This window comes from Galleria mellonella, unplaced genomic scaffold (assembly GCF_026898425.1).
Source record: "Galleria mellonella isolate WM207_F2 unplaced genomic scaffold, CSIRO_AGI_GalMel_v1 utg72, whole genome shotgun sequence".
In the NCBI taxonomy this organism is placed as follows: Eukaryota; Metazoa; Arthropoda; class Insecta; order Lepidoptera; family Pyralidae; genus Galleria; species Galleria mellonella.
The window spans coordinates 1,926,049-1,939,444 of NW_026442144.1; the positions used below are offsets into that span (position 1 = coordinate 1,926,049).

At 29.3% G+C, this 13,396-nt stretch overlaps 1 protein-coding gene across 1 annotated transcript; it reads left to right on the plus strand.

Annotated features, from left to right (window-relative positions):
- Positions 1-2,317: 2,317 nt before the first annotated feature.
- LOC113517085 (tRNA-dihydrouridine(20) synthase [NAD(P)+]-like) lies at positions 2,318-6,499 on the plus strand. Its single transcript, XM_026901642.3, has 6 exons — positions 2,318-2,629; positions 3,788-3,926; positions 4,166-4,498; positions 5,083-5,370; positions 5,938-6,097; positions 6,205-6,499. The coding sequence occupies exons 1-6, from the start codon at positions 2,479-2,481 to the stop codon at positions 6,481-6,483; spliced, it is 1,350 nt and encodes a 449-aa protein (XP_026757443.2). The 5' UTR covers positions 2,318-2,478; the 3' UTR covers positions 6,484-6,499.
- Positions 6,500-13,396: the final 6,897 nt, after the last annotated feature.

The following is a 13,396-nucleotide window of genomic DNA, read 5'->3' on the forward strand; positions in this document are numbered from 1 at the left end:
TAAGACTTGTCATCATTGTGGCATCTTTGTACTATGTACTTTTTACACATTTCACTAATTTCTGTACATGCAAAAGACAATTTGTATATACAAGTCTTAAACAGGAATCAAAATTATTTATAGTCGAAAACAGAAAAGACTAAATTATACAAATTATTGATTATCCATATTACAAAAAATATACAAAATTCCATCATTTGCCAACAATATTAACAACTGAACAATTTCAAATATTTCAGATTAAATTTAATAAATATATAGATTAATATTTATAATATTGATATATATATATATATATATATATATATATATATATATATATATATATATATATATATATATATATATATAAACATATATATATATATATTACAGAATAGATTGCATATAAACTTACCACTAAGTTTTCTGATCTCTTAACATAAACCAATATCTTTCCTAATAAATAACTTACAAATAAAAACATCTATAATAATTATAAGCACTAACCATTAAAAAAATCTGCATGAACAGCTTTCTCATTAGCAGCTAAATCCATAAGCAGATTAGATGGACCGCCAGCCTGTAAAGAAAATATTCAAAACATAGTGGCTAAACCGATTTCAAATATATTACATTGTTTTGCACATTTTTTAATACAGTGGATATTCGATTATTTAGATATCAGTTGTATGGATTTACGAAGCAGTTGTATTTGCATGGCTGTATTTCAGTTTGAAGGATGAGATATGGCGTGAATTTACAGGGTAAAAAGGAATAACACCTGAGTCCTCAGGAATGGCAATGCATGGGGGGTACCATGGGTGAAACAGTATACTCTGTTATGTCCATGGTACTGCTCATGTCTATAGGCAACGGTTACCATTTTCCATCAGGTGGGCCATTAGCTTGTTTGCCATTCTAAGTTGTATAAAAAAAATTATAATCGAGATTGTCAATAGTTGAGAAAATTTGCAGATACATACATTCCTAAGTAGGAAAAGACATGTCCAATTGCTTAATGGACCATTAATTCTGTTTTGCTGCTGAACAAACATGTGCATATAAACAAAAGTAAGTTATATTACTAAATATCTTCATAGAGTTAATTATATATACAAAAATTGCTTTCTTCATACATTTATATATATGAACAGCATACAACTAAAGTGCAATAGTTTAATATTTTCTAGTTCTTACAAATAAGTTAATAATTTTATTACATACTTCTTCTAAATCCATATAGGGTCCCACACCTTCAGGAAACATTTCATCAGCAGCCACTGTAGGTTTCATGTTATATTTTTTATATGAGTTGTGTACTAACAGAACTATTCCTGATAGTATTTTTTGAAGGATATAACTTAAAAAATCTGTTCTAATCAGCTGCGTAGTATTATTATTTCGTGGTTGTATTATTATTTTTAGCAATATTAGGTGAAACAATATCCCCACAATTCGTATTAAAAATAAATTATTTTTCAACAATGACAACAGAAAATAAGGATTTTATTGACATTTGTTCCTTTTTTTGGTATATCGGTATCAGAGGAATAGGCTAAGGTCAAAGACCACACTGCCAAGTCTTAAAAATAAAAAGTTTCTGTCTGGAACTTTTTCTTAAATCTGGAATTTTATTTCTGGAATTCCCATCTTCCTTAACCCTTTTTTGCATAATGGTGAAAATTTTCATCATAACATTAAATGTCTGAAAACTATATAAGTGTTTGGATACCTTTTTAATGTCCATTGCAGAAAAAAAACATAGCTTTTAAATTTATTTTGTTAACCATTTCCTATAATTTTGAACACGAATTATATCACCTTGATTTATGTCACTAATAAAAAAAATCATGCAAAGAAGGGTTAAATTATTAAATGTCTTAAATTAAATGCATACGTTTCTGAATGGATTGTTCCAATCAATCTAGTTTATAATGTAAGGATTTTCACATAGATAAGCACCATTGAATTTTTTATTATCTTTAGTCTGTGGGTAGGTAAAGAGTTTTATTTTATTCGAATTGCTTACCACCTATTTTTTTGTAGGTGCGATTCTTAATCTATGACTTTTCTTTTTCTATTTAATTTAAATCCAAATCGTCGCTTTAAATAAAAAACTTTTGTAAAATAACTATGCAACCAGTTCAAAGAATCTGAAAATTTTATACTATAAATAAAGTACGTTTTTCTTCTCTAATTTATATATATTAATATTTTGGACAAAGTTCTAAAGTATATTTTATATTGTAGTAAGTTATAAATATTAATTTATTTTTTGTGCTTCTAAATGGGAACGTAAATTGATTCTCATGCCTTTCAGTATTATCAATATAAGGGCAATGCGAACTCTTAATAATTTGTTTTGCTTTTAACACTCACCAGTGACGTTTATGATAATAATCTAACCTATAAACTAAAATCAAATTTCAGCAAACAGTATACATTTTTTTAAATAATTTGCTTACTGTGATTATTGATGACTTAAATTGATTTAAGATGAATTATAAAGACAAAATAATACTTGCTCCTATGGTAAGAATTGGAACCTTACCAATGAGACTTTTAGCTCTTCGATATGGTGCTGATATTGTATATACTGAAGAATTAATTGATTGGAAATTCTTGCGTTCAAGACGTAAATGTAACGGTAATTACAAATTAATGCAAAATTGAAGTACTTACTATGATTATTAGGCAATAAATGATGGGGTCAGTGTTGAAATTCCTATCTCTTATCTATAAAATCTAAATTTCAATTTGATATCACGTAATAATTCTTTACCAATATGAACTAACTTTCTAATAGATTTAAGTCCAAATTATTATAAATGAAGTTTATAATAGTCCATAAAATAGTGCTGTTGCAAAACTATTAAAATAGAGATTGGTTTAAATTATGACGCCCACAATTTACCCTATTGTTTTTATAGATGTGGCACAATTAGTAAACAACCAATAATGCATATAAATATTATAACAAATAGAAATAGCTAAATTTTGTATTTAATTGATCATATATTTATCAAATCAGATATTTATACACAAACATTTTGTATATACACAGGAATCTTCAACTATTTCTTAAACACAGCAATCTCAACAATCTTAACACGAGATGCAAATACAAACTTGCTGTTTTTAAATATTGTTTAGAAAAAGTTAACAGGTGTTTATGTCATTGGGCATTAAATGTTATAATAAGATATGGAAGGATATTCTAGATCTGCCTTCTAATAAGTTTAAAACTGTTATTAAAAAACATTTATTGAACAAAACTTATTACATACTAAACAATTACTTGAATGATAAATGTACATGGTGTTAATGGACCATGCATGGGCTTTTAATGACCATGTAATTTTAGTCATACTATGACTAAAATTACATTTAAATAAATATATGTTAACTTAATATGTCAAAAGAGTAACTATTGAGTTGCTTGTGCGATTTTCTCGATGATAAGACTTTGGGATGATTTGAAAGAGTTTGTGAATGAGTCTATTTAAATAAAGATGATTTAAATTTAATAAGCTTGCAAGGCTAAGCTTATTAATTATTATGCCAAATATAGAAAAACAGGCTATACTACCAAATAAACTTTATTTTTGTAAGTGCACATCATGATCGTGACAACCAGTAATAAAATGTTTGTATTCTGTCCAGAAGGCTGTCAGGTAGCTTTCAATCTCAATTATACTGAAACTAGTAAATGGATTTGAATTTAGGATACACATAAAAATTATATATTTATGGGTATTTATGCTGAAATAACATGACAAAAATTAGATTCATTGTTTTATTTCAGAAATTCTTAATACTATAGATTACATTGACCAAACAGATGGTACAATTGTCTTTAGAACCTGTAAGGAGGAAAAAGAGAAAGTTGTATTACAACTTGGTACATGTGATGCAGAACGAGCACTGAAAGTTGCAAAAATGGTGTAAGAATTTATGTAATATATTACTTGAGTTATATTCAGTAGGTTATTGCTTCTTCTATGTATGTATGTATGTATATATATATACTTGATGCTTGACTGGGAAAGAATGCTATGCGTGGTCAATAAAGAATATGTAAATATAAATATAATAAAAAAATAACAATGTTAGTTTTTTTTAAGTTGTATTTAGTCGACTTAGTATAGATATAAATATCATTATTTTCTCTTAATACTTACAGTGAAAATGATGTAGCTGCCATTGATATAAATATGGGTTGTCCCAAAGAGTTTTCCATAAAAGGTGGAATGGGTGTAGCTCTCATGGCTCAACCAGAAAAAGCAAATACTATATTAAAAACATTAGTGAAAAATGTTTCTATTCCAGTTAGTTGTAAAATAAGAATATTTGAGACTCCAGAAAAAACTTTAGAACTTGTGAATAAATTGGTGAGTTCAGGAATTAAAGCTATTGCCATACATGGTAGAACACGTGATGAACGACCTCAACATGCTGTGCACACAGACATCATTCGCTATATTGCAGAAAGTATATGTATACCAGTTATTGCAAAGTAAGTGTATAATTCATGCTTTCTCACTCTATTAGGAAGAGATCTGTTACAGAGATAAGTCCACCCTTGCTTACAATATTTATATATATTATATGTAATCTATGTAATTTACAAGTGCAATACAGAAAAATTAATTTAAAATATGCTGTTAACTGTTCTCTGCTGAACATAAGCTTCCCTCATAAGAGGGTTTTGCAAGTAGTTGCCACATTTGGCAGGCGAGTTGGCAACTACAGTGTTGGTGATGTATTAAGAGGGATACTGCTGCCCATCCCTAGACAATTAAGTTCCTTTAGTCGCTTCTTACAATACCTACGGCAAAGAAAGGGGTGGTCTATTCTATGCTGGGACTACACAGCAATAAACAATATATATATATATATATATATATATATAATCAGAATAGTTTTCATCCCATTATTTTTACAAAAGATTAACTTGTCAATTATTAATGTATGTAATACTACAATTTTACCATAACAATATATATATATATATATAGGTATTTTTGTTCTAGCTCTGTTTTATGCTGCAGCTGCAAAGTGGTTATTCTTAGTTACAATTTTAATATTATTTGATTTCAGTGGGGGTTCCAAAGAAATTGAAAAACATGGTGACATATACAAATTTAAAGAGCTGACAGGTTGTACCAGTGTAATGATTGCAAGGGCAGCAGAATGGAATTGTTCCATTTTTAGAAAAGAAGGTTTACTACCTATGGACTTGGTCATTACAGATTATCTTAAACTTGCAGTCGATTATGACAATTCACCGTCTAATACAAAATATTGCATACAAAACATTTTGAGAGACTTGCAAGAAACTCCAAGAGGAAGACAATTTCTAGAATGTCAGACTTTAGAACAAATATGGTATTTATTTATATTTGAACTAATGATATGCTATGCTGCTTTAAAACTGTATATCAGTAATAACTATACCATGTTGCAAATGCTACTATGTAAATAAAGATTGTGTGTCACAAAAAAAATTCAATTGTGACACAACCAGTTATTTTAATCTAAAAACTAAACTACTGAATCAATTTTTAATTTTTTTGTTGCAACTTGATTGATTGATAAAATTTCTAAGGGCCCAATCTGCAAGTATATCATTTCAGATAAAAAAAATTCTAAATCAGTTTAGAACTGACAAAATTATGAAGTAACAAAAATAATCAAAACGATAACCTCCTTTTTTAAAGCGGTTGAAAAACAGTCTTATTCCTTTTTACAATGACAAGTTTATAAAACATGTCCCAATTTTGTAATGGTGAAACTATAATTTTATTTGTTTTATGAATATAATACTTTTAGACTTTCCTACAACCTGACAAGAGATTAAATCTTTGAACACATTATATGAAAAAACATGTACCAGCCAACTGTTCAGCTTTTTTGGGATGCTCTTTTCTTCATTTAGATGTATTTTATTTTCAGTTCTATTTGGGGACTTGGTGATTACTGTCAAGAGAAGCAATCCCAATATCAGAAAATGGGAATTCAAGGGAGATGGCAAGTTACACCTAGTGAACTTGAGCCACCTCATAAAAAAATAAAATTACCTGCAGAAGAGCTTAATGGCGTCACAGAAATGAAAGTCAGTATATTTATTCTTTATGGACCATATTATGAAAAGGTTTTTATCATGTAGGATTTATAAAATAAGAAATAATGCTAATTAATAATTGCATTTCAATTTTCCAGGTCTGTTTTATTCGTGCTAATTTTAATGATCTTAACTTACCTAAATCAAGGCTTCATGCATGGGCTGGAAAGAATGGTTATAAGATCCCAGTATATGAAACACAACAAGTAGAGAAACTGTTTCGTACTATTATCACATTTAATGGGCATAAGTATGCCTCAACATTTTGGGAAAAAAATAAGAAATTTGCAGAGCAAGGAGCTGCTTTGGTTTGTTTACACAAATTAGGATTGATAACACAGGAAGAATTAATACAATTAGGAAGTATAATAAAATGAATTCATAAAATGATAAGTTATTTTTATTTTTGTTAGATCCAAATAATTGTAGCTGATGGAAATATTAATTTTATTTGACAATTGAATCTTTTTGTTTTGTTGCATTTAAATTTATATAAGTAAAAAGTTTCTAGAACTAAAATTTTAGATTATCATTCTAAAGAATATGGACCAGTACTAATTTGTAAACAAAAATCATAATTAAGATTGGTTTAGTTCTTAATAATCTATAATGTATAAAATAAACTATTTAAGATATCATTTCAAACAGATTTACATAAAACATGACACTTCATAATTTATCACATTGTTGAAAACCTAAGTTTGTTTCTTCATATTATCTATATTTTCCACTAACTTACGATTCAATTCTTCTAATTTCATGTTTAATTCTTGTTGTTTTAACAAATCTTCTTCTAATTGCTTAAAATTTTTATAACACAAACTCACATTTTGTAAAATCTCGTCTTCTGAACAAGATGTGTTTCTAAGTTCATCTAGTTGAATAGTAGTAGGATCAGCTAAATCGTCCAATATATGTTGTGTGGTGGGCAAACTTGGTATAGTATACTTGTCCATAATAATAACTTTTTTGTTACAAACCTGGATCTATTTCTATAAAGGAGATAGGAAACTTTTAAATGGTTGATACATTAATTTACAAGTACTAAACTTTGACAATGAATGAATTTATCATAAATATATATTATTAATGTGATTAGATCATACCACTTACTTCAGTGATGTAAATAATAACTAATTAAAAATTTTCTCTGTCTTATTGAATTTTTGATGTCTCAGTTGTTTACAAACATTTCAGTTATTATAATTTATATAAATAATCTAGATATTAGAAAGACTACTTTTCATATTACACAGATGATATTTTTATTACACAGACTAAAAAGATTGTCTAAAAACCGAAGTAAAAACAAATAGGAAAATCTGTAGGTTAGTGATTTGACATTTCAAAAAAGAGACTACTAAAGGCTACAGTCATCGATAATTATCGCTAATAGTGTTGTACTACTATATCTATATTCGTATTCTATATTTGAGATTTAGTATAATAAATTTATATTTAGACATTTCTAATAACAAAAACAAAGAAAGTATAAATAAATCTTATTTAAATGATATTTACACATACATTTAATAAGATGTGACCCATTTAGACATTTCATTCAGTATAATGATTACAATTGGTATATATATAAGTATCCCTAGGTATCCCATCAATAAAATATTTTATGTCACTGTTGAAAACTAATTTAGGATAGAGTGCTCCGCTTGCACGAATATACAATAACTATAGTCATATATGCGGTTTAGATCCGGATATAGACTTAAGCCATAACTCGTTGGTAGTGTTTCGCGGTAAAGTACTGAAAACCATATAGTATTTGATGGTATTGCCTAGTCTTGCCTTATATTTAATTGAATTTAGTAACAAAAAATATGTAGTTATAAATTTAATTTATTGCATTAATTATATTATGATATTTATATACATGTATCTATAGTCGTATATATATATATATATTTATAATTAGTCACACTAACAGTATATGTACTAAATTATTAGACTACTGTTGTATTTTCCTATAAATATTTTTAAAGCAACAGCTGCCATTGTGTGTGCTGGCATGGTTCAACTGTAAATTGTCTCCTTGTTATGATGCTACTACCACTACTACATTATGTCAACGCAATCATTTTGGATATGCAAATTGCATATCCAAAATGATTGTGTTGACATTCGATCAATATATATTGAAAAAGCTTAATTTTTGTTCTATTTTTTGCATAATCTATTTTCACTTGAAAAGTTTTTTTTTTTTTTTTTATACAACTAAGAATGGCAAACAAGCTGACGGCCCACCTGATGGAAAGTGGTAACCGTCGCCTATAGACATGAGCAGTACCATGGACATAACAGAGTATACTGTTTTGCCCATGATACCCCCCATGCGTTGCCATCCCTGAGGACTCAGGTGTTTTTCCTCTGTACCCAGTAAATTCACGCCATATCGCACCCTTCAAATCGAAACACAGCCATGCAAACACAACTGCTTCACGGTTGAAACACGAATGCGACAGAGGTACCCAAGCAAACGACTTTTGTACAAAGTCTCCCTCTGGGAGACTTTGTACAAAAGTCGTTCGACTTTTGTACAAATAAATATATATAATAATATATATTTATTTGTTTACTTAGTTTTAACAATTTTCTATACACTTTGTGTTATACAATCATCTACAATGAATGGTTAATAATTTATCTCTTCGCAAATCTTGCTTTTATCAAATATATTCTGTGGAAAAAAAACAGGTCTATTAATCTTTTTACAAATACATTTTTATAAATAAAGCTAGTGATTATTAACATTAAAACAAATGTTTTCGTTGTCGATTACTAATAGTTGTGTAGTTAATTGCACAATAACTGTAATAAGAAGAGATAAATGTCTTACTCATACGTTTAATTTATGCTTTGTCTGCTTTATTATTATATCTGTGTATAAAAATTGCATTTGCTATCAATTTTCACTTTTAATCACAAACATTTTTAATTTTTATTATTAATATTTTTTTTAGTTTTTGGGTGCTGCCTCTACCGAGCGATTGAAAAACTAAAAATTACTATTGTGAATTAGTTCTATTTTATGTTACTAGATGGCATAGCTTATAGAAAATAATATTCGTCGTTGAAATTTGTATTTATATTTCAGTAGAAAGAAAACAAATGAAATATATCATTTTTAAATGTATTATCAAGATGAAACATGCACCAGATTTTAAACAGACCTTCAAGTCTCCTATAAAAATAAACAGTACCATGAACATAACAGAGGATACTGTATCACCCCTAGACATAGTACACCGTATACAGTTTATAATCTAAGGTGTCACCCATGATACCCTTCATGCTTTGCCATTTGCCGTTGCTCTGTATCCTCTAACTTCAATGGCATATTTTTTTTTTTTTTCTTTTTTTGTGGCGTTCACCCCGATATTAGGGTATTTTGCCAAGAACAAAACGGGGAAACGATAATAGTATTCAACTCTTTAAATCGAAAACATCCATGCAAACGCAACTTCTTCACGATAGAAACACATAAGACAAAGGTACCCAAACAGACCACTTTTGTCCTAAATCTTCCTTTAGTACAACTAAGTACTTTTCGAGACTAATTTATCTGTATTCCTTACATTATTAAAATACGTCTGTCATACTGGTCATTCTACCATATTAGTACATAACTGACTAGATATATATTTTAAGAATAAGGTTAGTTTTAAGGAAAAAAAAAATTGATTCGTTCGACTAATGGCTATGGTTACGCACTTCTGATACTTAAATTACAAAACAAAAAGCGTTAGCTTGATATACTGTAGTTATTTAGGTGGATACTTTGCGGTTTCCTGCGGTAACCGCGACTCTGCCAGCGTCCATTTCATAAGCTCGTGTTGCGCTCATTTAAATAAAAAGATTCAACCAAGTTATCAGACTACTTACAAATCATATAGAAGTATTTCGATAACTATCCATTTTAACAATCTATTTACAACTATTTTTGTCTGTAAGGCTTAGTACTTAGACTTACGTATTAATATATGGGGGAAAAAATGTTTTTAATAAGAACCGATTCATTTGCTTACCTTATACTTTATTTTTTATATTATCATCTTACATATTGCTGAACTTAGGCTTCCCTCTATTGGGAATTTTATCAATAGTTGCCAAATAGGTAGATGGATGGTCAACCGCAGTTAAACTTTGGTAATGTTTTAAGAGGGCATCTCTCGACGATTAAATTCTCTTAGTCGCCTCTTACAACACCCACGGGTAAGGAAGGGGTGGTCCATTCTATGTCGTGACCACACGGTGACTTTTACATATACTTCATTTTTATTTCAATTGATTATTGTGTACTTATATTTTTACTATACTAATTTTACCGCAGATCTGAATATACAAATTGTACCTATTTTTTTCATCTACATTGCGTCTTTTGACCCAAAGTTGGCTCAAAAGACTAGAGAAAAAATCCTGTGCAATTATAAATACAAGTATATGATGAAACAAGATTAGAGGAATTACAAAACAGTATTATAATTGTTGTGTTCAACCATATTATAGGTAGCCCAATGACCCAGTTCACCACGTCGCCACCAATCTGGACATTACATGACTGATTACCATCAATAATTAGCTCTTGTGACAGCGTCGCTAGTACCCAGGTTTCTTTTTCTCGTATTGATTGGTTCACGATAACGAGTATGATAATTATAGAGTACCCAGGTAGTTTAACCTCATATACCTACGTTACGCCGTTTGCATACGATACATCTCTATTTATGTTATTCACTGACCGAGATAGATAGCTTATACCTTTCTTAATCCCATATAGTACATGTATATCAAATATAGTGATTGGTCAAGCTATTACGCCGATTGAAATAAGCTGCACTTATTAGTAGCAACTTCGTAATTAAACAAAGTAGAATGATAGACGACTCGCCATGGCATTGCCTTTGTGCGCCAAATACGTATAACTATATAGCAGTCATTACAATTATGATGACTTCTTCATAATTTACAAGATACTGAATAAATTGATTGATTATTTCATTTATTGCACTAATATTACATAAATGGATATTAAAAAGATGACGATAAATTTAAATATGTATAGTAATTTTTTTATGATTCTACAGATTTGTGCTTGCCTATCCATTAATGTTAGTTCTGATGCTAAGTGAAGCGGACGGTGGTCGAGATGTGACGTACTGAATCATCTCCGCATGGCGCACGTGTGGTCCCCAGCTCTCAGTTCGCTGACAACCAAGAAACGGATTCGATTTCACTCGGTTCATATCATCATCATATCGTTTATTTCATATGCAGTAACATATTTGATTAGTACGCATATAATAGCAAGTACATATTTAAATTATTTATTTACCATTGATATTTGTTTATCGAAGCGAATTACAAAATATTCATTCTAAAGAAAAATATAAACTAAATATCTAATAGATTTAAGTCAAAATTATTGTCAAATAGTTTTTAATAGACTATAAAATAGTGATTTCGCGAAATCATAAAGATAAAAATGTATTATCCATTTATACTTACTATAGTAAGTAAATATTAGTTATACCTATGAAATAGTAATACGTAATCTATTAAAAAATGTTATATTTTCTAGACCGTATTCGCTTTGGAATAAATATTAATCAAAATATTACTTCATGTGATTAGCGTACCTAAATACTTTAGTATAGAAAATTATCCTAAGCCTGTTTGGTTTATGATAATTTTCTAAATCGCATAAAATAGTTTGTTACTTTGTAAATCAGAGAATAATGACATTCGGGGCGCATTATTGAGGACGAGACCATAATGAGTTTTTTGATTTATAACCGCAGTGGCTTGTGGAGATGGACAATTTTTGCTTCGCTTGTTTCTTTCCAGTCAAACCACGAAATTATTACAAAGCGCGTCTTCGTCCACTTCCAACCTAACCGCAAAGTTTTCTACTCTGCTGTGCCCGCATAAGAAAACTTGATGAAATACATTTTATGTAGATAACCAAGCGCATAGTAATTTGATTTTGTGGTTTTATTATGTCGCTCTAAAATGTTACTTGCGTGAATAACAACAGGTTACATATACTCATATAATATGATACATTAAATTAGTAAAATAATGAATGACATTATTTTATATAACTTGATAGACACTGGACAAGTATTCTGTACGTTTTAGTTATAAACTTTAATTCCATTGCCGGCGTTTCAACTTCGAGGGTTATGTATTGACAGCGACAATGGCCTGTCACGATGTGTCACATTGCTTTGTGTTGCATATTTAAATGACAAGCAATGCGACACTCATACACCGTGCGACGTGAAAGGCATATTCGGACAATTCAATGAGGGCCTCTTCAAATCTCAACATGTAGCATCTCATTACTGCCTGGGGTCGAAAAATAAAATTAAAATATTTTGTAGTTAGTGCTTATGTTTACACTTCAAAAATTGCACCCAACGGTACACTTTATAAAATATTGAGGACTAAGGGTTAAACAAATAAAATGAATCTATTCAACAGGGGTATAAAATTATAGAGACTTTTTATTTGTAAATACTTTTAAAAAGTGATTTTTTTAAATGTAATAACAAAAAGTTTAACGGTTCAACTTTTGGAAAATGGTAGCTATATTTTAATGTAATAACTACCGGTTTACCTTCCGTGATCGGGAAAACTGGATTAGTTTCGGGATCGATTATGACTAAGTCCTGAGCGGCTATTACAACCGCTCATTAATTTATTTAAACCGGCAATTATTATATTAAATTATAATATGTGCTTACGGAGGTTTTAACAATAAAAGTGCTAGCTATTGTCTATCTCTCTCTAATATTTATTTATTTTTTATATATCCACATTTATCGTTATGTTTAAAGGTGCAAGTTAAACTAATACAATAGTGTAACTATATTAATTTATAATCCAATAATGTATACACATAAATATTTATATATTAACAATTGTAACTAGTTTCATATAGAGCTGATTTTGTTAATTCATTCAGAGAACAATTAAATAGATTAATTTTATCTGCTAGTTAGTACGGCGTGCGCAGAGCTCTTCTGAGCGGCGCCTTACCTAGCAGGTTAGTACAGACGCACGGCACGGTCAACAGTTCTTTTTGAAAATTTTCGTAGTTCATTTATCACTACAAGTTAAATGATTTGATCGCGCATCGAACCAGTCTTCTTCGCTCTCTGAGATGGGCGCAGATGGGAATAGTTATTGGTGTGTCGCTATAGTATATATCAATAGCACAAATGGAGTTACCATTCCACTTTCATAATAAAAAAAACAACTTTTTATAAGACT